This window comes from Barbatula barbatula (genome assembly GCF_947034865.1).
Source record: "Barbatula barbatula genome assembly, chromosome: 16".
Taxonomy (NCBI): domain Eukaryota; kingdom Metazoa; phylum Chordata; class Actinopteri; order Cypriniformes; family Nemacheilidae; genus Barbatula; species Barbatula barbatula.
Window position 1 is genome coordinate 11,655,051 of NC_136779.1, and position 27,994 is coordinate 11,683,044.

The 27,994-nt window shown below is 38.8% G+C and overlaps 1 protein-coding gene across 2 annotated transcripts; it reads right to left on the reverse strand.

The window, feature by feature from the left end:
- Window positions 1-1,391: 1,391 nt before the first annotated feature.
- Window positions 1,392-27,934, reverse strand: grid2ipb (glutamate receptor, ionotropic, delta 2 (Grid2) interacting protein, b). Of its 2 annotated transcripts, none has more exons than XM_079477046.1 (23): window positions 27,372-27,934; window positions 26,034-26,287; window positions 25,628-25,957; window positions 25,096-25,250; window positions 20,421-20,690; window positions 18,161-18,246; window positions 15,501-15,570; window positions 14,826-15,119; window positions 11,777-11,928; window positions 11,561-11,686; window positions 10,175-10,257; window positions 9,947-10,082; window positions 9,061-9,374; window positions 7,326-8,096; window positions 7,154-7,241; window positions 6,213-6,290; window positions 5,849-6,045; window positions 5,602-5,757; window positions 5,170-5,256; window positions 4,319-4,448; window positions 4,090-4,208; window positions 2,615-2,779; window positions 1,392-2,506 (listed from the first exon to the last, which is right to left on the reverse strand). In XM_079477046.1, the coding sequence occupies exons 1-23, from the start codon at window positions 27,454-27,456 to the stop codon at window positions 2,435-2,437; spliced, it is 4,218 nt and encodes a 1,405-aa protein (XP_079333172.1). In that variant the 5' UTR covers window positions 27,457-27,934; the 3' UTR covers window positions 1,392-2,434. The 2 variants fall into 2 exon arrangements, with proteins under 2 accessions (XP_079333172.1, XP_079333171.1); XM_079477045.1 differs by having other exon boundaries at window positions 9,938-10,082.
- Window positions 27,935-27,994: the final 60 nt, after the last annotated feature.

Below are 27,994 nucleotides of genomic sequence, written 5' to 3' on the forward strand. Positions count from 1 at the left end.
CTCATGTAGGAGGAGTGTTTGACTGCGGTAAAACCATAATACTAACCATGAACGTACCAGAAGAAGCATTGTTTAAATTAACATTCATATGTACTTCTAGTACAGGTACATTTTTCCATCCATCCATTTTCTACCGCTTATCCGGGGGCGGGTCGCGGGGGCAGCAGTCTAAGCAGAGATGCCCAGACATCCCTCACCCTAGACACTTCCTCTAGCTCTTCCGGGGGGACACCGAGGCGTTCCCAGGCCAGCCGGGAGACATAGTCCCACCAGCATGTCCTAGGTCTTCCCCGGGGTCTCCTCCCGGTCGGACGGGCCCTGAACACCTTCCGGGGAACGCGTCCAGTAGGCATCCGTAACAGATGCCCAAGCCACCTCAGCTGACCCCTCTCGATGTGGAGGAGCAGCGGCTCTACTCCGAGCTCCTCCCGGGTGACCGAGCTTCTCACCCTATCTCTAAGGGATCGCCCAGCCACCCTGCGGAGGAAGCTCATTTCAGCCGCCTGTATCCGGGATCTTGTCCTTTCGGTCATGACCCAAAGCTCATGACCATAGGTGAGAGTAGGAACGTAGATTGACCGGTAAATTGAGAGCTTCGCCTTGCGGCTCAGCTCTTTCTTCACCACGACGGACCGGTACATCGACCGCATTACTGCAGAAGCTGCACCGATCCGTCTGTCAATCTCCCGTTCCATCCTTCCCTCACTCGTGAACAAGACCCCGAGATACTTAAACTCCTCCACTTGAGGAAGGAACTCTCCACCAACCTGAAGTGGACAAGGCACCCTTTTCCGACTGAGGACCATGGCCTCGGATTTGGAGGTACTGATTTTCATGCCAGCCGCTTCACACTCTGCTGTAAACCGTCCCAGTGCATGCTGAAGGTCCTGGTTTGAAGGGGCCAACACGACAACATCATCCGCAAATAGCAGAGACGAGATCGTGTGGTCCCCAAACCTGACACCCTCCGGCCCCTGGCTGCGCCTAGAAATTCTGTCCATAAAAAGTCCTGCCGGAGTCCGACATGCACTGGGAACAAGTTCTGCAATACATTTTTATTGCAGAAAATACCTGCAGCTGTTGCCTCTGTCAGCACTGTATATTGGAAGTTTCTAGATATTCAATAATTGTTGCCACACGAAAGAAGATATTTTGAGAAATGTCTCAGTGGTTGTGTCCATACAATGGAAGTCAATGGGGCCCCAAATTATTTGGTTACCAATGTTCTTCAAAAGATATTCCGTGTTGTGCAGAAGGAAGTCATACAGGTTTTGAATGACATGAGGCAGAATAAATGATGGAAGAATTACATTTTGGGGTGAACTATCCCTTTAAGCTCACACTACCTGTTCTGTACTGGTATTCCTCTATTATCTAGAGTACAATAAGATGAATGTCAGCAAAAGCTTGTTTATTCAGGCAAAACAAATTGGACATCTCATTTAAATGCAGCAATATGTGGCCGATCAATACTAAACCCAATATAGGACTGCTCAGGAAAACACTAGGGCTAGTCACACATACACAAATATTAAATAACTAATTTGATAAAATGGTACTTCGATATAACAAATATTGATACATAAACAATTAAACATTAACACGTTACATAGAGTAAAATTCTGCTACATGCAAATTGTAAGTTTTCCTCATAGATGTCTTTGTTAAATCATGAAGGTTTCAACGCGGAGCTAGAAAAATACAGTTGTTTTTCAAACAAAGACAGGGAATAAGGAAAGTCATGCATTTGTTACGAGTTTTGAGATCAAGACATGAAGAAATGCAGCATGTTAAACGAAGCTACATACCTGGAATCAAATTAAAAAGAGAGTGTCCTTACGCCATTTAACAACATGAAATATCATAACTTACAGTCCCCGTAATAAGATAATTCATCGTTGAAAATGTAATGTTGAACCTACCATAGATACTCATGCGGGGTGTAACCATGTCTACTACTGACTTTTGGATGAGGAAAAAGCAGCTTTGTTTCTTCAATTATGTTCCCAAGTAAGTATTACTCACAAAAGTGTTAAATGAACACATACTGTGCAGTTTTAAAATACATTTGGCATCAGAATGAGAGGGTTAAACATTCATTCACCTTAGTTGTGCAGTTATGGCGTTCCCCTGACCAATGTTTACTTGTGAGGGCTAATAAACCATTCCTTGAGTTCTGAACAATATTACCAAAATATACCATCAAAAATACCATATCTAATCTGCTTTATTATATTCTCAAAACAGAATTCTATAATAATTAAGCTATGCTAATAGACTTAATATAAATATGTATAGATTTTTTATTCTAAAGATATTTCCTGATCCATCTGTCAGATGTATAAGGTCCGTTTCCTTCCACACTATCAAGTTCTCTGTTATGGCACATGGACATTCAGGGTTACAGCGAGAGCAGACACTTTGAAACCTGCTTTCACCATGCTAGCGGTGAGGCTATCCGAGGGCTTCTAGGGTTTTCTGTTCCTTGTATTTCATTGAGTGCTCTCTGTTAAGCACAAACACAGAAAAAACAATTCGTTTTAGCTGTTGAAACAAGGATAGATAGTGTAATATTACGGTCCGATTCTAATATATTGAGGGTTTTGAAACTCACCTCAAATTTAGAGATAAATTCAGCGAAGATCCCAAAGAAGGATTCGGTAGTCGTGACCTTGCTGTCTTCTCCGAAGTAAGAGGCCACTTTATTAAACTCCTCCATAGCTCTTTGCTGCAGGGAGTCTAGTGACTGCACAGATGGGTGACAGTTCTCTAGAAAGCTCTAATATGAGGGTCAAGGGACAAAACACAGCTACAAGTTCGGCATGAATATTGTATAGTAATTTACTATATACTTTAAAAGTTGTAAAACACTGGTCCAGAAGGCTTTTTAACACAGTACAAATGTTTAAACAAAAAATAAAAGCAACATACTTATTAGCAAAGTATTTATAACCAAATTAAAATGTTAAACATATCTTTACGATATCATTGTATATGTAAGATAAAAACAAATAATGTTAAATCAATAAAAACTGAAACCTTAAGTACTTCTGGACTAGTGTTTGTATCTTGCGAAGTGGTCTATAGTGGAAATGTACGAGGAACTTGTGGTAATTTACAGAATTTGGTTACACTACAATGTTTTATTTATTTGTCAACATCAGTCAATTACATTGTATTTGTACAAATGTACTTGTATTACTTTGAAAGTTTACATTAGTTTATGAACAATGAACTAACATAAACAAGTGTATTGGTATTAAAGGGGTGTGGTTCACAAAATAAATTTTTTTCATCATTTATTCACCCTTATGTAATTCCAAACCTATTTGACTGCAGAACACAAAAGATATGTTGAAGAATGTTGGTAATCAAACAACACTGGCCCCCATTGACTTCCATTGTATGGACACAAAACCACTCGGACATTTCTAAAAATATATTTTGTGTTCCACAGCAGAAAGAGTCACATACAGTTCATGTTTTAAACGACACGAGGGTGAATAAATGATAAAATAATATTTGTTTTTGGGAGAATTATAGAAAGCGTACACTGTAAAATGGTTTGCCAGTAGCTTACTGTAGAATTAATATACAATTTTGTTTTAAACATAAACTAATCTAGTTCTTATATTTTCTTTCATAAAACAAGACTAAATATCTTAAGTCACCTTTCTTGTTATGCAAATGTATCGTCATTTTTAAAAGAAAACAAAACAGAAATGCTCAGGAAGAATGTAATTTTTTTGCAGTGTGTTGCTGTGCTAATGCCACTCATGAGACCAGTCTCTTCTCGCTCATTTTGAATCTCACAAGTCAAAGTTTTTTAAGTTTGATTAAAGCAAAGTTGAACTCAAACTAAAAACAGTACTAATAGGAAAATATCAAGTAGTACACAAATCTACAGTAAGTTACTGGCAAACCTGCTGCAAAAACTACAGCAAAGGTTTACATTTATTACATGTATATTTTGGTAAATGATTTTGTCGCTATCAAATTATTTCACGAAAAAGACAGCCAAACAAGAACTATAGATTAAGTATAGGTAATATAAAAACATATAAAGCATTGAACTCTGTTGGTGGATACACTCATAACTGCTGCGAAATGATCCTCTGCAGTAGCTGGGATTTTCACACAGGCGGTTCTTATTTCTTGGATTGTAGAGTGAAGGTCACCGAGATCAGCAGTAATGGTCCTCTGATTGACTGTGTGTACAGTTATAATGTGTTAACATAAATCATCATCACTGTTTAAGTGACACCAGTCATTATTATAAGTGTAATTATGTAAAGAGACAGAGGCACCGACAGCCTACCTTTGGCAGCAAGTGGTACTGTTATGAGGTCACTAGCGAAGCTGAGGAGCTCTGGGAAGTGTTGGCATAGTGATTTGGCAAGAATGTGGAGGAAGGTTGACTTTCCATCAACTGTTTTTGTTGTGTTTAGCTGGGCAAGAGGGTCATTTTAATACAATACATTTTTACTTCATGATTAAGCATAATGTAATACAAATATTAACGTAAATATCAATATTAATGCATTAGTTATCATGAACTAATAATAAACAACACTTCTACAGCATTTATGTATCTTAGTTCATGATTTTATGCGTTTTGCATTTAATACATTATTTAATGCAACATTAACTAAAATGAATAATTGTGTTGACATTAACTAACATTAAAGGGATAAATGAACATTTATGAATGAAATGAAAATTAAAAAGTTATGAATTAGTCAACCTCAAGATATTTGGAAAAATGTTTGCGACAGATTTCTGAGGCACCGTTGACTACCATAGTAGAAAAAATATAATTGTAATCAAAAGTCCCCAAGAACTGTTTATTTTCCTAAATTCCTCAAAATATCGAATTTTGCGTTAAAATTTTACAATAATTTTTCTACAATGGCAACTGGAGATGTCAGTTACTAAAATTCTTTCAAATATACTTCTTTGTGTTCCACAGAGCCAAGACATTTATACAAGTTTGGTACAACTTGATGGTACAGTTCACCCAAAAATTTTAATTCTGTCATGAATTACCAAGGATTAAAATGCTGAAAAACTAAATTGCTAGTTGTTAGTTTGTGTTCGCTAATGCATTTTCAATGTTAACCATTCCACCTTATTGATAAAAGCAACAGTCTGCATTTGTTGTAAACATACCTCAGTAAGAAAGTTAATTTTGAACCCTGTTGTTTTATTCGTCCTGGGCTGACCATTATTCAGATAATTTCCCATAGCTAAAACAAACTGGAAAAAAGAACACAGCAAGTCATTCCTATTATTGTTAATAATCAAATATACAGAGTAAATATAAAAGTGCTTCACGATGCCATAAAATAATCAATAATGGTTCCATTACGAACCTTAACATCCTTCAGAATTCATCTTTAAATTATGTAAAATAAGAAAGAAATGGTTCTTATACAGTAAGAAGATTTGAGTGGTTCTTTGGGGAACCAAAAATGGTCTCCAATGACATCACTGTGAAGAACTGTTGGAAGCACCTTTTCAAATGTAATGATATTTCTATAATTCATCATAAATCAAAAATATGCAGGGATATGTTTTAGTTTCACGAAGCAGGTTGTTTACCTCCAGGATCTTGGCCAACCTCTTGCTGTTTTTGAGCTCTAAAGAGGCTTTGTAGATGTACTCGTAACCAGCTCTCATTTCTTCTGTTTTCTCCTGCACTGTGGTCTTAAAAAGAAGGCTTCTGAGTCTGGTCTTATACTCCGGCACAACCAGCATCTGTAGACCACATCCATAAGAATCTATTAATATTTACATTGAAACACCGCAAATATGCCATTCCTCCGACTCAGTAAATCCTGAGGAGTACCTGTAAGACAAACTGGTCGGGCTCACTGAGCTTGGCTGGGTCTTGGTTGTAATTCTGAAACTGTTTGACCTCCTCATCGTCAGGGGCGTACAGCAGCAGTTGTTTGATGTGAGAGGGTTCCAGACGCTCCGTCCTCATGGTCATGAGAATTTCTCGCAGCTCCTTCGGCGACAGCTTCAGATGTGCAATGAGGATAGCTGAACGGGACATCCAAACATGGTAAAAGGCGGATTCTCGTCGAGAAAATTCCCACACAGTTGCTACAAAAACACCCTTATAACCTTCTCCTATGTATCTAGGTAACATGACAAAACCTGAGTCAATCTAAATGATTCCTCTCGAACGTAACCTCGGTCATACTCACAGGCGTTGTAGGCCTTTTTATGAGAGAGAATCTCTACCACGTCTTTCTTTTTAAAGTTCTCGGGCAGGAACGCGGGCTCTGGAAGAGAGACTGAAACATTTAATGACAGTGTAAGGATGTGCTCTTCTGCTACCGGTAGTGGAGACAATAAACTGTTATGAAAATGAACAGTGAGAAGCCAATAACTGGATGGGAATGATGGAGTCTGAGATACACAAAGGTCTCCATGAGAGATGAGCTGAAAAATCCAAAAACAGACAAGGGGATTGAATATATTTTCACTAAATGATAAAAGGACGCCACTTAGTGTAAAGGATGAAGACAACACTACATACAGTTTAGTGCTTTAAAGACAGACTATATGTGGTTTAATGTCTTTTAATGGTAAGGGTGATTACGCATACATCAGGGTTGCCAAGTTGATGGTTTTAAATACTTCTAAATCTCCTGGAGGTTATTTTTTTCACGGGTACAAGTTTTGAAATGTTCTTTTTTATTTGGCACTCAATCATGATGCAATGGAGTAAAGTTATTTATTAAAAAAATAAACCATTCTAGAAAAAAGTTTTGCTACTGGTACAATAAATGTATTTAAAGAATTGTAAATTGTAAAACAATTAGCTTTTTACATTTTCAGTCAACTAACTTAATCTGTTTATATTGAGACTACATGAATATTTGTGTTGTATTCAAAAATAATTGTAAAAACTGTTTATGATTACACCTATACATCGATTTTAATACACAGTTGTGTGTAATGCATAACAGTAACTATAATATATGTATATTAGTTATAGGAGCGGCATTTTTAGTTTCGATATTTGGGCTGGGGTCATTTGGCAAATTTTGACAGGCCATTGTGAGGGTCTGTGTGCAGATCTGGCAACCCTGAGGCACACGCAATATTTTACACAACCATGTAGAATATAAAAAGAACCTACTGGAATTCCTCTGTGTGCCAAAGTACAGATCCAGATCCAGGTACTTCACCATGTCGCTCAATTTATGATAATCAGGATCATCTCCCAGCTAGCAAACAGACATGGATGGATCACATGACGTATGCTTACACCAGGTGTACAAACAGGTGTATGTTATGCATCACCAACTCACCTGTCCCCAGATAGTTCCTTCAGAGTTCTCCACCTGCTCCCACCGCAATCTCTTCACGCTCATGTGGTTGTTGTCAGAGGCTTTCGGGCTGGGTTTTGGTAATGGTGGAGGATCACATGGTGGGGGTAGAGGAGGTGGAGGTGGTGGGGGTACCTTGCTTACAGGCGTACCCTCATGTGTTTGCTGGGAAGGTTTGGAATGGTGGATCTGTTGTTTGGGCTGGCTTGGGGACGTTCTGGCGACAGAGGTCTGCTGGCTCTGGTATAAGGACGGGTTGTGATGCCGCAGATGAGTGTGCTGGATTTTTGCATGCGGAGGCTGAGGAGACGTATGTGGGGAGGACTGCAGGATGGGGTGGGCTTTAGGTTGGTGGAGCTGGAGAACCGGCTGAGGGCTAGGCTGCGGGGAGGATCGTCGATGGGAATGCTGGGCTCTGAGTTGGTCACTGGAGGACAGCACTTTCTGCAGAGAGGGGCGGTTAGTGAGGAAGTGGCGGGGTGGCGGAGGGGGTGGCGGTATAATGGGGTGGTGCTGGAAGGCAGGGGGAGGTTGGGGGAGGTGTTCCGGGGTGATGGGAAGGGGCGAGGGAGGGTCTGTGAACTGGAGGGGAGGCGGCGGGGGCGGTGGACTCTGTGGGGGAGGGGGGATGTGGTCGGAGCCAGAAGAGTAGGAGATAGAGGTAGAGTCATCGCTGCTGCTGTGATCTTCACTGCTTGCGCTGCTCAGTTCATGAGGGAGCATGTTTACTTCCTGTTCATCCTGGAAACTCATCTGGTGATAGGACACAAACAATGGACCTCATTTACGTATTTCTGCGACAGGTAATTATAGAAATCATCATATGTTGCAAAAACACTTTCCTGGTTGCACTCGCACCAGCAGTACTCACCAACATCAACAACTGGAGGATAGAGGTTGTTCTGATTCAAAGTTGTGTTTTTGTTGTGAGTTTTGGGTTTTGTGAAAATGGAAATGGAACGCAAACAAATCTATACTGCACCATAGATGTCACTAATATGAGTTTCTAGAATATTGTACAACTGCTTTTGATGCAGCTCAGCAAATCATAATCAACGACTAAGTGACCCTACGAAAAGTATTTTTGTCATTTAATTTACATGAAAGTAAACAGATAAATGATATACATTGTAGCTCAATGCGGAATCTATTTATAGGTAATGGCACAGCTGGCGAATGAGAGGTCTTGTGTAGTTTAGGCCCATATAAAAGTGTTTATTGTGTTTCAGCTTGCTTCAAAATAGCTTGAATTTGATGATCTTGCTGTGCGTGCTCTCAAGCAAGAATGAATCTTAGAATGTGAAAGTTTGTAGATAGTGAAGAAAGGATATAGGTCAGGTGGTGCACAAAAGCCTGCATATGGAGATTTCATAAAGCATGCACTAAACTTACTGATAAGGTTACACTGTATATACAGTTCATACCTCTCCAATTTTCTTGTTACTTGCATCGGAATGTTGCAATTGACTCAGGTCAAGTTCGGTAAATTTATGAAACAAACAGTTGCCAAGTGATAACTGTCTAAGGGCTTGTGCTTATTTTTTAAAATAGTCTTATTTATTGTATTATTTAAATAATTTAATGTATATATTTCATCTAGAAATAGTTTTTTTTCAACAATCTAATTAAACTAAATCCATATGTTTGGCTCCAAAACCCTGCAAAGGATAACATTTAATTTTATCTTTCTAAACTCTCTGTGTGTCTCTACACAAACCTCCTCATAGTCGTTCTCTCCTTTGAAATCATCCACGATATTGACACGGTGGCCCAGCTGCTCGCTCAGAGCATCCAGGAACTTGTCGGTGTCTCTGCTGCGAGGTGGCCTTGAAAAGGTGAAGAGTTTTCTGCGGTGGGGCAGAGGGCTGGGGGTCTCATCAGAAGGCAGAGGAGAGGCAGGGGGGCTGTCCAAACTTACGTAAGGATTAGACTCCACACTTCCCGGAGAAGGAACGGTCTGCTGGTAAGGCTCAAACTGAGGGCCGGGAAAGGATTCAGTCCACGATAGACAGAGACCTGACTTACGGTTCCCTGTGAGAAGGAAAATTCATGATAGACATTGTGCACATGACTATCAGGTTTATTATTATAATATGATTTAAATGTTTTAGAAAGTTCTAAGATTGATATTTAAACAAGATAAAGACTTAATACATGCTAGCCTACTTCTTATATTAATCTTAGTTTACATATACATAAGCAAGCGTAATTGCAAAGCTTTTACACATCTGTTTGGTTGTTTTGCAATGAAGTACACTACATCCCCAAAGGTTTGTAGACACCTGATCAGCGCAGCCACTTGTACATTTTCATCATTTAATTTCTAACCATATGTTGTTTATTCTTTATAAACTTTTTGTCATGTAATACATAAAACATGTCATACTTAAACAAAATGGTCCCATTGTAAATCAAAATATTGCATGACCGTGTACTCGATTTTATGCACTTTTTTGCAATGGATGTAGCTGACAAACCTGTTTATTTTAAGGTGGTGTCCACATAAATTTGACCACGTAGTGTATCCTAATAATGGTCCCTGTTTTATTATTATTATGATTATTATGAAGATAAGCAGAGAAATCTCGGAATACCTGCGTTACCGTGTGTAAAAGACTGAGTGTATGTATTATTTTCTGCATGGCCCATGCCGGCGGCCCTGGGCGATGAGTGACTCTGGAGATTATTGTTGCTCTTCCCGATGTACATGTTCCCAAGCTCCGTGTACACTCCTGACATCTACAGGTCGTGCCGTGGATAGATGAGATGAAGCATGATTTAATAACAGCAGTGATGGGAATGAATTTGGATGATTTGTAAAAGGTACCCACGTGGCTGAGATCTGGGGATTCTGGGAAGGAAGTACCATCCCCACACTGTCTTTCCTCAGGAGTGGCAGAGTCAGTGAATGTTCCTGAGACACAAAGAGAGTGCCGTCCAGAAACACAGTATGTGCATGGAGAAAAGCTGCTTGCCCTTCAGGAGCTACAGCATAAAGAGCCTGAGGACAAGCAGCTTTAGCAGCGGATCTGGGCGGTGGGCGGCTGAGAGGCGTACAGCGCTTGCAAAGCAGTTTATAGCTTCGCCTGCTAAATGTTTGGTGAATCATAAACATGACTGAGAGCTGCTTAGACTACTTGTTTACCCCACAAAGGTGACAGAATGATATGGCTAGCTGAAGAAATCTTATAATGAAATGACGGCTTTCTAAATAGCAAAAATAGCTGAATTAATGTTAAATCAATGTTTTATTGGTTATTTTAAACATCGATTTAACATAAAATCTTTGCTATCTGTTCTGTATATATTGTATTTTATTTAAACTTAGCAGTCTATACATGTTCTACATGTATATATTCTTCTATACAGGGTCGAAAATTAACACATAGATCAGTGAAAATAGGTAATTTTGGGAATTAGTGATGCAGGAATAACTAGCCAGGTATTTTAAATTATATTAAGAAAGGAAATATATAACAAAATAAACATATGGCTGCTGTCCTTCTAAAACCGAATTTCTCTGAATTATTATTATTAATCACCCTTTGTGTTTGTCACTGGATTTTATAATAAAAAGTAATAAAGAGTGCCTCTCAACTCAGAAAACACAGTATTTAATCATTTAAAATGTCCAGTGTTTTCCATTCCTTGAAAAACAGGACATCAAAGGTTTTGGAAGGACAGTGGCAATATATTCTAAAAACATCACAACGTTAGAAAATGATTACAATAAAAAAAATATTAAATCTTTTTTACCATTCTTCAAGATTCTTTTTCAGAATTCTATTCCGTTCAAATAAAGACGTTTTTAATCTAAAAAGAATCCAATAACGTGTCTTGATGTTTCGTTGCCAGACAGTTTCACATAATACTAAGACTAGTTTATGATCAACTGTTGCAATCTTTGTCACCTATATACAATTTTCATATTCAATTATCATAATAAATAAAAATAAGGGCCAAATTGAATAAAAACTAATTTTATGCTATGGAACACATTATGAGTCATTTTGTGTTGGTTTTGTGTTAAATATATTAAAAGGAGACACAACGTTTATTAACACAAAATGTGTTGTCCTTAACTGGACACAAAGACACAGAGAGTGTTCAGTTAAGGACAGATTTTAGATTGTCATTTAGAATTCACCATTGGCCACTTTAGCAACTTTGGATCCTGTTTATTATTAATACATTGTGACAGCCATAGAATGACATACCCATTCCGAGGTGAGTGCCGATGATGCAATCATCCGAGCTTCTCTCCCTCGCAGTGTTTTTGTGAGAGGAACCCGGCACTCGCATGGAGCTACTGCGTCTGTGTGTCTCTGGAGCAAGTTCTGGTTCTGCATTGATACAAACACAAACTCAAAATGTATTCAAGACAGAAAACCTCTATATATCGGTGATGATCATGCTGTGATGTCATTGCAAACCTGCGCTTTTAAAGCCCAAGAAGCGGGCGATTTTGTTCTTGCAGTGTTCCTGTTCCTCATAGGTCAGCAGCTGGTAAATGAACTGCCAGATTAGTTGCTTGGCCGGAGTGTCCAGCACTGGAAAAACATCCACGATGAGTGTGTCCACATTCCTGTGTACATGCAAGAGAAAAAAAAGCATTTTAGAAATAATTGTGCCGCTCTTTGAGTGAGAAGTCGCAGTTATTATTTTTCATTATCTGGAAAAGCCCACAGATTGTTACTCATTGTTTATGAGAGTCTATTTGTGTTCGAGGCTGAAGCTATTTTTGAATGCGTTGCCAAACTGCAAAATAAATCCCCTGCTGCGGCAACAGTGTGCTATAAGATTTGTAATGATATGGAAGAATGGTTACAGCCTATGATTGTTAATTGGCCCTTTGCCTTTAATTGGATAACACATTTGCCAATTATATATATATATATATATATATAGTACATACAGTGCCCTCCACTATTGTTGGCACCCTTGGTAAATATAAGCAAGGTAAAAATAAATCTGCATTGTTTCTCCTTTTGATCTTTTATTCAAAAACGCTACAATATTCCAACATTTCCTTAAAGTAAATCAATTGGAAGTGGGGGGAATATAACATTATGAAAAAACATGTTCTCTTATACACCCATGGTCACAACTGTTGGCACCCTTAGAAATTGAGTAAAATATCTCCCAAGTATATTCCCATTGATATTTACATTTTCTTAGCACACCAATGCCACTAGAAAGATGATGTTGTCCGGTCATGATTTGTTGCACGAGAGAATAAATATTAGTACCCCTAAATCATTTATCACAATGGTTAACACCATAGAATATAGTTTTGATCTGAAATATAGTTCTGTTGAGCTACACAAAATACAAAGTGGCTTTAAGGAAATAGTTAAAAGAATAAAATTAATTTCCAACACCAGGGCATTGATCAAGTAGTTTTAATGGACTGAAGAGGTTGACAGTCTGCTTGAAACAGGATGTGTGTCTGTATTATCTAAATGCACAGCGAGGAGAAGGTTTGAGTCAAAGCCAAAAGAGCCAAAGACTCTTCAAAGAGCGCAGATGGAAAACTTTAGAATTGTTTTGGTCAGAAAGTATTAAATACAAATAAAATTGTTTAGGACACAGTTCAAGAACCAAATCTTCTGCTCTCATACAAAAACAAACTCCACCATAGTAATCTGCTATACTGGAACTAGAATCCGGACTGGGTTCTATGGCCATATGAAATTAAAAATAGTTTTTTGGCCGCACTTACACAAGATGGGATATAAAAATATTTAATGGGAGTTAAATATGAGCAGATCTTTATTGTTGTGAACCTGCTTTTATACCAGAGGTCATGGACATCTTGTTCAGATACATGGCATCATGTTTTATGTCAAATACCAACAAATAAAAAAGTCAAAACCTGATTTGCTCTGCAGGAAATATTATAATGGGAAATGGTTAGATCTTCCATTAGCACACTGGTTCAAATTAAACATCAAAATCAACAAAATTCTATTTCATGTGTCACTGAACGCAAAATCAAGATCCTGCCATAGCCATGTGGACAAGGCTGGGGACTGGCTGGAAAGGTTGAGGACCGGCTGGAATGCCGGTAGTTTTTATTAATGAAAACACTTCAATACACTGGGTGTATTACAACTTGAGTATTTTATTTGTATGATAAAGTAAAAAATATAAATGTAATAATAAATCAAATGTTATATTAAATTATTATATTAAATTGTATGTGCGAAGTTAAACTGCGATGTAGAATGAACCGGCAACAGTGACAGCTAAGAGCGGTCCAGACCAACCTTACAAAAGTATGACTTACAGGAGGTTTACTTGACTAAGAAGGTTTTGGGAAACACTTATTAAAGATAAGGGACTTCTTAAGGTATAATTTAAGAACGATGTAGCGTTAAGAAGGTTTCGGTAAGCGCAGCCCTGAACACTATAGAAAATGAGAGGGATGAACTGAAGATAAGAGAGCACCAACGTTTGAAGGATCATAAGAGATGTATGAGGGAATGGACTCGGATGACTTGCCGTATTTTCTCAAACCTCGTCAGACATAAAAGAAGACCAATTTTTTCCTTCAAATTTAGGTTGCAGAAAGTTTTGAATACAAGGGTGCCAATAATTGTGACCAGGGTGTATTGGAGAAAAAATAAATTCCTTATGTGATATTCCCCTCACATCAAAATGTTGGAATATTCTAGATTTTTTAAATAAAAGATCAAAAGGAGAAACAATTTCAGATTTATTTTAACAGCCTTTGCTCATATTTACCAAGGGTGCCAATAATAGTGGGGGGCACTGTATATATATTTTGTCAAATACTTCATTGGTCACTAAGTCACAACAACAAAATTTAAATTACATCACCAATTAAAGCATTCAGCCAAAAAAACAGCCTGATTTAAGACAATGATAAGGCGCTGTGGGTAAAGCAGGTTTACAAATTACTGTCATGATTCTGCCTTCTCTTGTCTTGGTTTTCTGGTCTAGAGGCAGAATCATGACGGACCCACGTGTTTTATGTGGAGAGAAACATATTATTGTCAATCAGGACATAATATGCGTTCTCTCCTGTCTCGTCATTTGGCCCCGCCCCTCTCGTTTCTAGTATAGCTTTCCTCCTGTGTCTCATTACCCACACCTGCCCATCGTTATCTCCTTTGTTAGTCTCCCTATATATATACCCTCTTGTTTATTGTCTTGTTGCTCGTTCGTTGTAAATGTTTCCTTGCGTGTACCTGTACCTTGGCTCGTGTTCATGTTCCCTTGTAGTTTGAAGTCTTTACTTTCTGTTTTTGTATTGTGCCTCCGTTCAGTTTTCCCCCCATTGTGGGTGTATTATTTGTAATTCGCAGTTTTATTTAGTATTAAACTCTTTTACCCCGTATTGCTGCCTGCGCTTGGGTTCTCTCTACCTGTCCCGTGACAATTACACCACATACAGTAACAAAAGATGACAAGTTGATCAAAAACCACAAATACGACAAATAATTAGTTTCTTGTGACCTGTGCTGGAAGAAGGTCTCAAGTGCTTTGCAGATGGTGTATCTTTCTTGTAGGGTGAGGAGGTGTTCAAGTTGTTGGCTGAAGGTACGGCCACGCACCCGGATGCTGGGGGGCAGGATCTCAGCCACCCACTGCAGCGAGCTGAGGGCCGGAGACCGTGAGCGAGGAACTGGGGGCGTGTCCTCTGGCTCTGAATCTGACAGAGGATAATCTACCGGACCCTCCTCCACCACTAGAGTGGGCATGGCACCACTGCCCTGCAGCATGGACACCACCTTTTCATGGGAGCAGTTCCTGTACATCAAATCGACAGGAAGAAAAAAAACTAAGTGATTATTTCCACATCCCAAGCCTGGTGGCATTTGTTAAATGAAATGAAATAATACTGTATAAATCTACTTTCACGGGCAGTATAATTTCACACCCTCCTCAGACCCCAGAGGCCAGTATGAAGTAGAGCACTAGTGTCTAATACATGGATGTGCTTTTGAGCACAGCTGAAAGACAACTGATTTACATTGGATTCCAATTGTAGGGCATGATTAATGTTTTTATATATAAGATACAAATGATATTTGAGATCTGGTAATGCAATAAATAATGTTACTACAGTAGCTATTGTAACACCACTTTATGATATGTAACTGTCAAAGCATCACACAAAAATAAGCACACCTCATGTCTAGCCCATTAAGGAACAATATGCGGTCTCCTGGTTTCAGCCCACAAGCCTCAGCTGGACTTCCTGCAAAGGGGAAAAATGGTTTGTCACTTGAATCCTCAAAATAAAATACTAGCAGTAAATAATAAATGTACATTTATTTCAATAGAATAAAAATTATTGGAATTAGCACATAATATCCGAAGTGATATTAGCAAAGTATATGTGTCTTTATACACTCACTTAAAGGATTATTAGGAACACCTGTTCAATTTCTCATTTATCTAACCAACCAATCACATGGCAGTTGCTTCAATGCATTTAGGGGTGTGGTCCTGGTCAAGACAATCTCCTGAACTCCAAGCTGAATGTCCGAATGGGAAAGAAAGGTGATTTAAGCAATTTTGAGCGTGGTATGGTTGTTGGTGCCAGACGGGCCGGTCTGAGTATTTCACAATCTGCTCAATTACTGGGATTTTCACGCAAAACCTATTCTAGGGTTTACAAAGAATGGTGTGAAAAGGGAAAAACATCCAGTTTGCGGCAGTCCTTTGGGTGAAAATGCCTTGTTGATGCTAGAGGTCAGAGGAGAATGGGCCGACTGATTCAAGCTGAAAGAAGAGGAACTTTGACTGAAATATCCACTCGTTACAACCGAGGTATGCAGCAAAGCATTTGTGAAGCCACAACACACACAACCTTGAGGCGGATGGGCTACAACAGCAGAAGACCTCACCGGGTACCACTCATCTCCACTACAAATAGGAAAAAGAGCCTACAATTTGCACGAGCTCACCAAAATTGGACAGTTGAAGACTGGAAAAATGTTGCTTGGTCTGATGAGTCTCGATTTCTGTTGAGACATTCAGATGGAAGAGTCAGAATTTGGCGTAAACAGAATGAGAACATGGATCCATCATGCCTTATTACCACTGTGCAGGCTGGTGGTGGTGGTGTAATGGTGTGGGGGATGTTTTCTTGGCACACTTTAGGCCCCTTAGGGCCATTTGGGCATCGTTTCAATGCCACGGCCTACCTGAGCATTGTTTCTGACCATGTTCATCCCTTTATGACCACCATGTACCCATCCTCTGATGGCTACTTCCAGCAGGATAATGCACCATGTCACAAAGCCCGAATCAATTCAAATTGGTTTCTTGAACATGACAACGAGTTTACTGTACTAAAATGGCCCCCACAGTCAACAGATCTCAACCCAATAGAGCATATTTGGGATGTGGTGGAACGGGAGCTTCGTGCCCTGGATGTGTATCCCACAAATCACCATCAACTGCAAGATGCTACCCTATCAATATGGGCCAACATTTCTAAACAATGCTTTCAGCACCTTGTTGAATAAATGCCACATAGAATTGAGGCAGTTCTGAAGGCGAAAGGGGGTCAAACATAGTATTAGTATGCAGTTCCTAATAATCCTTTAGGTGAGTTTATATATGGTGTGTATATACTATAATTTATTTTGAAATTGACAACATGTTTGTGTATGTTTTGTAATGTTTTAAAAAAATAAAGACAACAGAGCAAGTTAGTTTCCTTAAATAAAAATACAATACATGTTTGACCAAATTTGACATAAATATGAGATCACAAGTTTCTGTAGAAGACAGATTTCTGTAATTAACAGCAAAAGTGGAAAAACAACACAACAGTGTGATTTAAGCAAAGATGTTCTGACTTCCCTCCCTATAGCCTGCATCTACTCTGGTTTCTTTTTTTTTGCTTTAAATCAATGTTTTTCATGCTGTGATTCATCACATTAGAACCGGTGTGGCTCTTGTGACTCTATTGAAGAATCCAATAAAATGCTTATGTGGAAAATGCTTGGAACATCAATTCTTTGAAAAGAGGGCACATGTTACACACAAAGCTAATCTACAAGTCTTGTTGCCTATATGGAATACTGCTGTGCCATGTGGCTGCTGGCGAGAAAACCCAGCCGTAGGTCTGTGAAGGAGTCTAATCAGTTTTCTCATCACGATCCTGGACTCCCACTTTGTTTTCATAAGTATCCCCACACGGGTGGCTGAGTCAGTGTAAACCAGCCCCAGCACAGGCCTGAAGTGGGCGATCGTCGTCATACAGATGCTTACACACTCATCGGCCTCTCTTCAGCTCAGAAAACACAATCATCCAGACTTCAATACAAGCCAACCCAGTGCTTGCTTCATTAATACAACAGCCCCCTCCTTTTAACTTCACAATGATCCAAACCACTCAACTCCCCAACCTTTCACTAACCCCAACTGCGCATGTTATATGCCATTATATCCAACAGAAATCCACTCGTCTGCTTTCTTTACTCGGCTATGAGTGTCATCCAAACAAACTGACGTAAGTATATCAAAAAATGTACAATACAATAAGTGGCTTCTACAGATTATGTTTGATTCATGTGACATAAATCATTCAAAGACTGCAAGGTGATTAGAACGAAAGGCATTTTAAAAGCCGTTGATATAAAAATACAATATCTGTTTACAATTCAAGATCTGTATCCGACATGGCTGATTTTATTTAGCACGTCAAAAGAGAAAAACACCCAAAGGCTAAGATTCAAAACTCTGAGGCTCAGAGCACTTCTACTATGATCAATAATGCAAGATACAGTATCAAATGTTTAAAGCTACACATCACCACTACACATTGCACACACCTGCTATTACAGCGTCGATCCACACAGGGGCGTGGCCTCTCAGAGTAAACCCAAAACTCTTCTTACCCCTGTACACACGGATGGTTCTGCAAAAGAAGTTATTCAGGGAGAAAAGGAGAGAAGAATTACTGACTGCATGGGTGTTTAATACTCACATTTTATATACTGACCAATTTGATTGTATATTAATTGTATTCAATTAAATCAAAACAACTCGACAGTTATTGATTCATTCCAGGGTTTACCAGAAGTTACGTTTGAGCCACATAATGGTTGTTTATGTTTAATTCATGTTGTTAAGAATCATTTTTTATTGAAGTCGGCACGGAACAGTTGTTTTCTTCCGCATTGACATAAATCTAAGTGAAACGGCTTCTGGATGAGGAAAGATGTAGGGCGGAACTTTTTTGGAATTTAGAAATTGGAATTGAAATTGTAGGAAGCCTGGCCATTGGACGGTCACTTCCGCCCCCAGGCTGAGACATACATCACGGAGAGAAGAGATAACATTTAAATATCATTTGGCGCCAATATTCCATGAATAATAGTTGTGAGTTTTATCAATTTGTCAAAACATTAAATTTCATAGTCAAAATGTCAAAAAGAATAGTGACATAAAAGATAAAATACATTAAATATTATTTAATTTCATATGTTATATTATATATTTTAAATGTCTAATTTTTCTGAACTGAAAAGGCTATATAATGAAATGAATCACAATTAATACTAAATTTCACTTTTGAAGTATTAATTTCAAACATAATACAGTATATCTTAATAACAAGATGCAACCCTGCCTTTACAATGAATGGGCAGTAATGCAACTGAATATGGCCGCTTTAAGAAATATCTGAATGGTGGAATTCAAGGAGATAGGAGGCCGCCGAGTGGCATAACTTCCGTAAACAGACTTTGCTTATATGCACTGGTATCTGGTACCATTATCTACCTCTGAGGTACTAATATGCACTCTTTAGGTGCAAAGGTGTACTTTTTACAGGGTAGCACCCTGTAGATCACGATGCCAGTGTCGGGTACATTTGGGTACATTTGTTGAAATGTTTCTGGTGTAGATCTTGTGTCCAATGTGCTGTGCTTTGTGATAGTTTGGTCGCTAAACATGGCTCGCCTCCTCTTTCCACCGAGTCTGCAATTTTTTCACTTGTTTTTATAATCCACCAGGAAAAATGCCCGCTTACAATAAATTACAGCACACCTCCCCGCAATATGAGCTACAGTATTAATCTGTAAAACATGCTATACCAAAACTTAGATTTTCGAAAACCTTTATTTTCCACAAACACACTTATAAAAACAAATGATATTAGTTTTCTGAATCTCCCCCATATTTCAAATGCCATATATCCAAAAAAGTAAACATGTCCTGCAATATAAGACATTTACAAGCATATCGAAACATGAAATAAACAGCTGTTTTAAATGAGGCCGTTTCTCGGCTTCTCACAGAGAGCATGACATTTTATTATAGATTATAGCCTCGGTGGTTGCTGTGGCAACACCTCAAGGCGAAACTGGAGTGCACAGTGAATAGAGATAACTATAAGCAGCTCCAACACGTTCTTCTTGACGCATGTGCCATTTTTATATAAGTATACTAGCCACTAGTATACAAGCGTTGAAGGCAAATTTGAAAGACGAGGAAAGACAAAAGGCATGTGAGAAATCGAGAGAAGAGCTCTGAATGGATATTACATAAGGACAGAGCATGGAAAGCGTTATTTATTGAAGGGCAGACGCTTATCAGATGAAGACCACCATCTACAGGGTGATAACACATCCGATCTACTCTTCTCATAGTATTTAATAATCTAAATGCTAAACTTGATACTTCCTTCTATTTAATATAAATTTTTTACAAGCAATGAATACTGAGATTTCAATGACACACCCAAACACTCCGGTGGATCACGATATAAATACGCACTTGTGATGTACACAGTATGTCTGCATGTGCAGATTTGAGCATTTATAAGTGTACTCATTGAGGGATGGCACGAAGCACACAAACAAACTCAATGATGCTTCTCTCACCCACCCACACATGAAACCTCCCACATCACACACAATGTTCTGTGCGTGTGATGAGACGTGGTAGACTGCCTGCAGCAAGTGCTTACGGACAAAAAAATCCCTTTAAGACCAGCACACGATTAAACTAAATTGATCATATATACATATACCATGGAATAAGACATATTAGTGTCATATCATCTTACAGGAGATGTACGATACATACCTCTGGTTGACTCCGGTGGTGTAGTGGCTGGGAACCATGGTGGCGCTCTTTCTAAGGCCACGCTCGGTTTGGGCCGGGTCATCGCCTGTGTCTCTGGGCACAGAGCTGGCACGCTTGGACCCCTGTGGACGCTCAGGGTGGTCTTGACTCCGGCTGCGACGCAGCCTGTTTTGGGGCTCGGTCAGGCTTTTGCTGCGACACACGCGGTTCAGGAGACTCTGTGACACAGCCTCGTCGAAACGCTGCCGGTGCTTCTTGGGAATGAAGATCCTGGCAAACATGGTCACAGGAAGGTAAGAGAAAACAAGAGTTCAAATCAGCTACGACAAGCCATGAGGAGATTCTTTAAAGGCTGTAAGTTCAAATCAGTCGGTTTCCATCAGAACCCAAAGAAGGACCTTCGAGAGCAAACAGGTCCACCGGCTTTGTTGAAATGAAGAGAACCAGAAAAAGGATCTCTTTGACTCTTTGCTCGAAATCCCAAATCCAACAGGACTGTATGTGATCACGTTCACAGAAGTCGTGAAGAACTTAAACATGTAACAGCTTCTTCGCTGGCTTCATCTGAAACTCCCACTCCAGAAGCTCCGATACAGATAGCAGAATCCAGCAATAGCAAAGGTGTGGGAGTATATCTCACTGCTGCCTCTCTCTCTCAGTCTCTCTCTCTTTCTCCTTCCCTAGCCTTTTTTTATTGCTGTCCCTGTTGTTCTATCTTCTCTAAGAACATCACGTCTCAGACAAAACAACAAATACCTCCACTTGTAGCATGACATTCGAAGTATAATAATATTGAGGTTTTTATTCAGCAGTAAAACATCTATGACTGAACAGAAATGGGAGACAGGACACAAATATACTTTGAAGAGTGATCCCATCGCCTTTATATTCAAATGTAGTATAGAAATAATACTGTGTAGGTAATAATTAAGTGATGTGGAAAAGCCTTTTATGCCACCCACCACTGCAGCTAGAAAAACCGTGAATGAAAAGCCTGAGCAAATATAACCACAGTAACCTCAACAAGTGTAACGCTGGCGTAATCCCGCCTGTTATGCTTTCCGAAGGTGGTGGACTGATATTAGCATTTAAAATTGCGTAGATGAGATGAAAAGCTCATTTATTTTCTGGGTCATGGCACAAACTCTTCTGACATTGGTATAGGTCTGTATTTGTAATTGACAGACTTGACTGCTTGAATAAGGATAATAGATTATGAATAGAAAATGAATGCATGATGAACTGAATTAATTATCCTTTTCCAAAACTATTATTGAAATACTTAACATGAAATATAATTTTTAATGAAGTCGCTTCCTAGAAGATGGTGCATAAACTCTGCTGTTGAAATGTATAAAATATAATATGATAGGATATGATATGATGATATGATATGAAATAATATGAAATAATATAAAATAATATGATATGATATGATATGATATGATATGATATGATATGATTTGATATGACATGACATGATAATTTATACATTATGTCTCAACCGATCAAATTACTTTACAATTCAGTTTTTAGTCAAAGTAAAAGGTAAAAGCACACAGATTCGACGCAACAGAGCACACTAAAATCACACACAGGTTCAGTGTTTAACTAAAAATAAGATTTAAAAAATATACAGTTTCACAATGACATTTCTCGCTCTGTCTGAGTGACAGTATCGACTAAAACACACCATTAAACAATTCTAGAGTACAGAGTTGCCTCAGGTTAACATTAATATGCTGAGCGAAGAATTACTGAGTGGCCAACAGCCGCACTAATGGTTGATGCTTCAGACAGTAGAGAAGAATGAAACAAAGTATTAAGAACCTTAAGAAGCCACTACAAACCTTACTGAAGCTGCAAAGTACCACCATGATCTGCAGTATTAAGAACGCTTTGATTGACATCACATCATTTACATTTACATTTATTCATTTGGCAGACGCTTTTATGCAAAGCGACTTACAAGTAGTTTTATACAGTGGCACATTACTGCAGAGCAATCAGGGGTAAGGTGCCTTGCTCAAGGGCCCTTCAGTCATGACCTGCTGGCACTGAGATTAGAACCGGCAACCTTCTGATCACAAGCTCAATGCTCTAACCATTAGGCCACAACTGACCGTGCTACATCACTGAGAGCAACAGCAAACTTGAGCTTTTTATAAAATTGTGGATGAAATGAACAGTGGCTTTGGGATGTATAATTCATTTGACGGGTTTACAGATGGTACCTGCTGCTTTTAAACCAAATAAGATAACACACATATACAGATGTAACGTGAGTGAGTAAACCTGCTTATTTGAACAGCAGGAGAGTCATACGATCACACTAGCAATTATACAGAATATAATTAATAACCACATTAATCTCCAGAATATCTTTCAAACTGTCAAGTCACCTTTACTTATATAGCGCTTTTTACAATTTTCATTGTTACAAAGCAGCTGTACAAGAAAACATATTGACAAAGCAAAACATATAAGGTTGTACAAGTCAAAACAAAAAAGGTGAAAACACAGAAGAGAGACACACAGATTCAGAACACCGAAGCACTTACCGAAAGCAACTCATCTGTTGTTGCTTATGAAACAAGTGGCTTTTTATGAAGAAGACCGATTCAGAACACTAGGTAACACTTTAACCCAAAAGGATGTCATAGAAGTGTGTATACTTACTACTGTTACTAATACAGAAAAAGTATATTTAAAGTGGACGAATTTAATTTAAGGAATATTAAAAAAGTAGACTTACGAGTATACTAGTACTTCCTACATAATGTATGCTTAGAATATGCTTAAAGTAATAGTTAATTAAATCCACTTGAAGTCTATTTCTTTTGAAATGTTATCTGAACTGTGAATTTAAGGTGTGTGATAATCGTAAAAAAACAATATGATGGGAAAATCCAAAAGATAGGATAGGGTTGGAAAATGATAGGATGAAAACTAAGTGGTAAAAATAAGGCATAGGGTGAAGTATACATGAAGTACATGAATAATCTAGTATGTTATTTTAGAAAATCATTGTTTGTCAATTTCCAGATGAATACAAAATGTGATATCCTCTCCAAATAAGCAAACTAGATAAATTATCCATGATAAGGATCATGGCTTGAAGCATCTTTTATACCACCTAAAAGAGCACAGCTGGATCTGACTAATATCCGGGTAGCCCATCACAAGCTGAATCTACAATCTACACCATCCAGACAGACTCAAATCTGACCCAGTTTTGTTCAAATGTCAGGGAGCAAAACTTATTGACTAACAGATTTCAAGAACACTGCTTAAAGTTCATTCAAATATCCATGTGGATTCACAAACACTACTGGGTGGCTATTTGTTATCTAACATTCTTAATATTATCATTTTACCTTCCCCAAGCATCCATTGTCCTTCACAAGATAAGTATCTCTCTAAAGAGGACTACAAACAGTGATCAAGGTTATTATCTCGCTTGACTATATGGATGATCAAATTAGGAACAGTCACCATGTTTCTGTCTGTAGCAAACACTACATACTGTATAACTTTGAATAAGGTTATTCATTAAATAAACCCATGAAAGTTACTTTGTTTAATGTAACCAAGATAATATAACTTAAACTGAAACTTAAATAGGTGAAACTGTAACATGTATTTTGAACCTTGCCAGTTAGACACTGCCTGCAGAAGACACTGCTTGGTAACAGTTTAAAATATGGTTTTATTTGTTAACATTAGTAAATGCATTTACTAACATTGTAGTTCATAGTGCATTCATTAATGTTTAAATTAACATTAACTGACATTAATAAATGCTACGGAAGGATGAAAATGCTGTTTGCCAAAGCATGACCAAATACAACCTAGTGTTACCATATGCTTTTTGCCAACAAAGACTCAACATTACAATTCCTGTCCAATGCCGTCTAATGTTATCGACCCAGTTGGCATTAAGACATGATCGGCCTGTAAAGATTACTTCGCTGCATTACACATTAGAGGTTTAGAAGAATATCAGTCTGCATGGCACCACCAGATGGAGCCACACCTACAGTTTCAGTTTGGTCATTGGGCCATGCTAGTTCAAAGGATAATTGACCCCAAAATGAAATAGATTTATTTATTTACTCATTCTCGTGTCGTTTCATGCCTGTGTGACTTTCTTTATTCTGAAGAAAACAAAAACAGATATTTGGAAGAATGTTGGAAACCAAACAACATTGAACCCCATTGACTTCTATTGTATGGACGCAAAACCCCTGGAGACATTTAAAAAAATATCTACTTTTGTGTTTCACAGAGAAAAGGGTCATATACATGTTTGAATGACATACAGGTTAATAAATTATGACAGAATTTACATTTTTGGGTGAACTTATGCCCTTAACACACCAGTTTAATCTCCTGTAACACAGAAAACAGGCTGATTCAACCTGGTGGATTAATTTACTGCAATTTGTGCATCGAAGCACTTTTCCGAAAGTTTCTAAACTGGAAAGTAACAAAATCTAAAACCTGACAAATTGACTAGAACTATCAACATGGATGTAAACTAAATTGCGATGCCCCCTGGTGGCCTTCAAACTGTCCTGCAAAACTAAAGATGGTTGATAAAATCATCTGTGTCAGAGACAGAGGTTAAAAATGTATGAGCACTGTAGGTGGCAGATGGAGCTGCCATTAGTACCTGATGTTTGAGATGAGCTGTTGCTGCTCCTCGGTTGTCAAGATGTCAGGGAGAACAGAAGCAAGCCAATCCACCTTCCTCTCAGCAGCAAACTGTTTCAATACGGCAAACAGCTTCTCCTTGACCTCTGGCTCCTTTTTTAAAATCTCCTCAACCTAAAATAAGGAATAATGGCAAAGTCGACTTCCCCAATACTGTATGGCAAAGTCCTTTAAAATATATATAAATAAAAATGATTACACGTGCAAATTTCTTCAATATCTTAATTGATTTTCAAAGACAATGAAATTAAATGGAGAGTAAATTGAGACTTCTGCTTATATATACCGTTTAATATGAGTTCAAAAGATGAATTTCTCATCTAACATTAAATGTTATACTTTTACAGTATGCCAATAATTATTTATATTTATTCCATATATTATTTATTTATTATTTACAAAAAAAATCTAAACTGTGGCCAGGTACATCTCCTGATAAAGCTTTCTTTCAGGTTACTGCAGTTCCGTAATGCCATGACACATAACCTCACCCTTCTGTTGAACTCCAAGGCCTTGTGTTTGCGGTCCTGATGCATGCCATCCGTGCCTTTCTGAGGTTCTTCCAGGCTGCCACTGCTGCGTTTATTTCGACCCATACACAACACCCCCAGACGCAGCGTTCGACCCTGAGAGGCCTTGATTAAAGCCGCTGCCATCTCATGGTGCTTTACAGGAATCCCATTCACCTCCATGACATAATCTCCAGCCCTGAGACCACTGCGACCAGCTGGGGAGCACGGGGAGCAATCCTCAACCAGCAGGGGGCAGTCTCCGACTATAGTGAATCCGAAGCGTCCATCTGGGCCTGGGGTGACATCCATCTGCGGACAGTAAATAAAATGAAACAGTCATTCCCTCAGACAGAAACAGAAATAATATATATTTAATAATATATACCTGTTGGATGCGAGAGACTACTCCTATACTGGGTGGGATGTTTCTTTGTGACTGGGCCAGGGCAATGACCTCTTGAGCATTGAGGCTGGAAACATTCTGGCCTTCGATCTCCAAGATCTGGTCTCCAGGTTGCAGGCCAGACAACAGAGCACTGCTTCCCTCATCCACAGTTAGGATGTAGCTGGGTCCATTCCCCCCTATCTGAAAGCCAAACTCCTCTGGCCAGCCCTGGTTGGATGCTGGCATGTTGAGGACTGTGATAAAGACAAAAAGACTCATGTCATGTAGTTTTAACTGGCTAACTTGGCTTAACCAAAGTGTTGATCAACCTGCTGAAAACCAGACACACTTATAAGTACTTTCATGAGTTGGAATTTAAACTGACTACACAACAAGATGTAGAATTGATGAATTCAATTGAAATTTAAGAGGAATAGGAATGAATTCAATTAAAGGGAAATTCGGATGTTATCTACCTATAAACGGGCCTATACAGGTTTGGAACAACTTGAAATTAAGTTTAAGTTTTTCTTTAACATTAAAAATCACAGTCACGCCAAAGAAAGCTAACTGGCCTAGAACAAAAATAAAAGAATAATATTATTAAAAACTAATATTGTCTTAGACGATAACTTGATAGGCCATCTTGTAGGCCTGCTTCATGTTGTTTGGCTCCTATTTGGAGACTTAAAGCATACTGGGAAATAATGTGTTTTTCCAAACTAGCCAATATAAATATAACGTAATATACATAAATTACATATACAATCCATTTTAAACATTGGAATAATGTGCAATCAACAACCCTTATATTTAACTTCATCCGGAGAGCTGGGATGTTTGACCAGCATTTTTTTTTAGCTAATAAGCATAGCTACTGTATCCTTGTCTACCTGGTCAACCAAATCTGAACAGCGCCCAACCAAGCCTCACTTACTACGGTATATTCCCTTGCTCCTAGACACTACATTTTTTTTCTGTGAATTTCAGCCTATCATGAAAAGACAAAGTAGTGCACATAAAGAGAGCCGTAGCCTACACTAAATGTGGAGTCTCAGCTGACACATTAGACCTCCCAGTATCATTGACCTCATTGAAAAGCAACAGAAGTTCCCAAACCATCCGATATCTGAGTAGAGATGTGCCTGAACGCAGCATCAGCAACATGAAACGAAGCACAGAGCACATAAAAATGCAGATTGACCCAAGATCCATGCACAGCCTAGATTGCTACAACGAAATTCATCACCGCATTAACCTACATGCAGATCCAAATAGTTTTAAATGTGCTGGAAAACATGAACTATCCGTTTATATTACAGAAGGTTTGCAACTTACAAAAATCTTTGGGTGGATTGCGAGGGCCCGGCTTGTTCTGCCGTAAGGAGCATCTCCCTTTCTTATTCTGAAGAAATTTCTTCATTTTGTCGTAATTCAACAAGTGTCAAATGCTGCAAAGCATGAGGTCAAAATGTCCGGATTGTGTCCTCTATCAAATTGAGATCCTCCAGTCGCACCTTACCACTTCAGGGGAACCGCCTTTAAAATATCCCCCGTCATTCCGTGGCATGCAAAGCATTGTAACCTAAAAAAAGAGTGCCACAGCATGCAGTGCCAGAGTCCTCTCGTCTCTGGGTTGACTCTGCATCTCTGGTTGTTCTGCCAGTTCTGCCTGCAGAGCTCAAATCTAGAATCTGGGACACCTAGCACAGATCCTTAATGATTCTCTCTCCAAAAAGGGTAAAGTGAGGCCCCATTTCTCTATAAATACCCTCTTCCTATACTCTCTCTCCTAGCTGTCTCTCCAAGGGACGAAAAGTAGCCCAGAGTCAGCTTGGGGAACCGACAGGACGATGGTGGATAATTAGAACGTCTGAATGCACTGAAGACCGCAGCAACACGTCTTTGAACAGGAGCAGGGCTATTAAAGCTCTTGCTCTGGATTAGACAGATTAAATGCT

What these genes read in the sequence shown, in the direction of transcription:
- grid2ipb (XM_079477045.1), bottom strand. Translation starts at nt 27,456, where the DNA reads ATGAAGAAATTTCTTCAGAATAAGAAAGGGAGATGCTCCTTACGGCAG. An exon ending in GATCGACGCTGTAATAGCAG is followed by an intron (nt 15,571 to 18,160) that starts GTGTGTGCAATG and finishes TCCCCTTTGCAG; the next exon opens with GAAGTCCAGCTGAGGCTTGT. An exon ending in CCGACCAGTTTGTCTTACAG is followed by an intron (nt 5,758 to 5,848) that starts GTACTCCTCAGG and finishes TGTGGTCTACAG; the next exon opens with ATGCTGGTTGTGCCGGAGTA.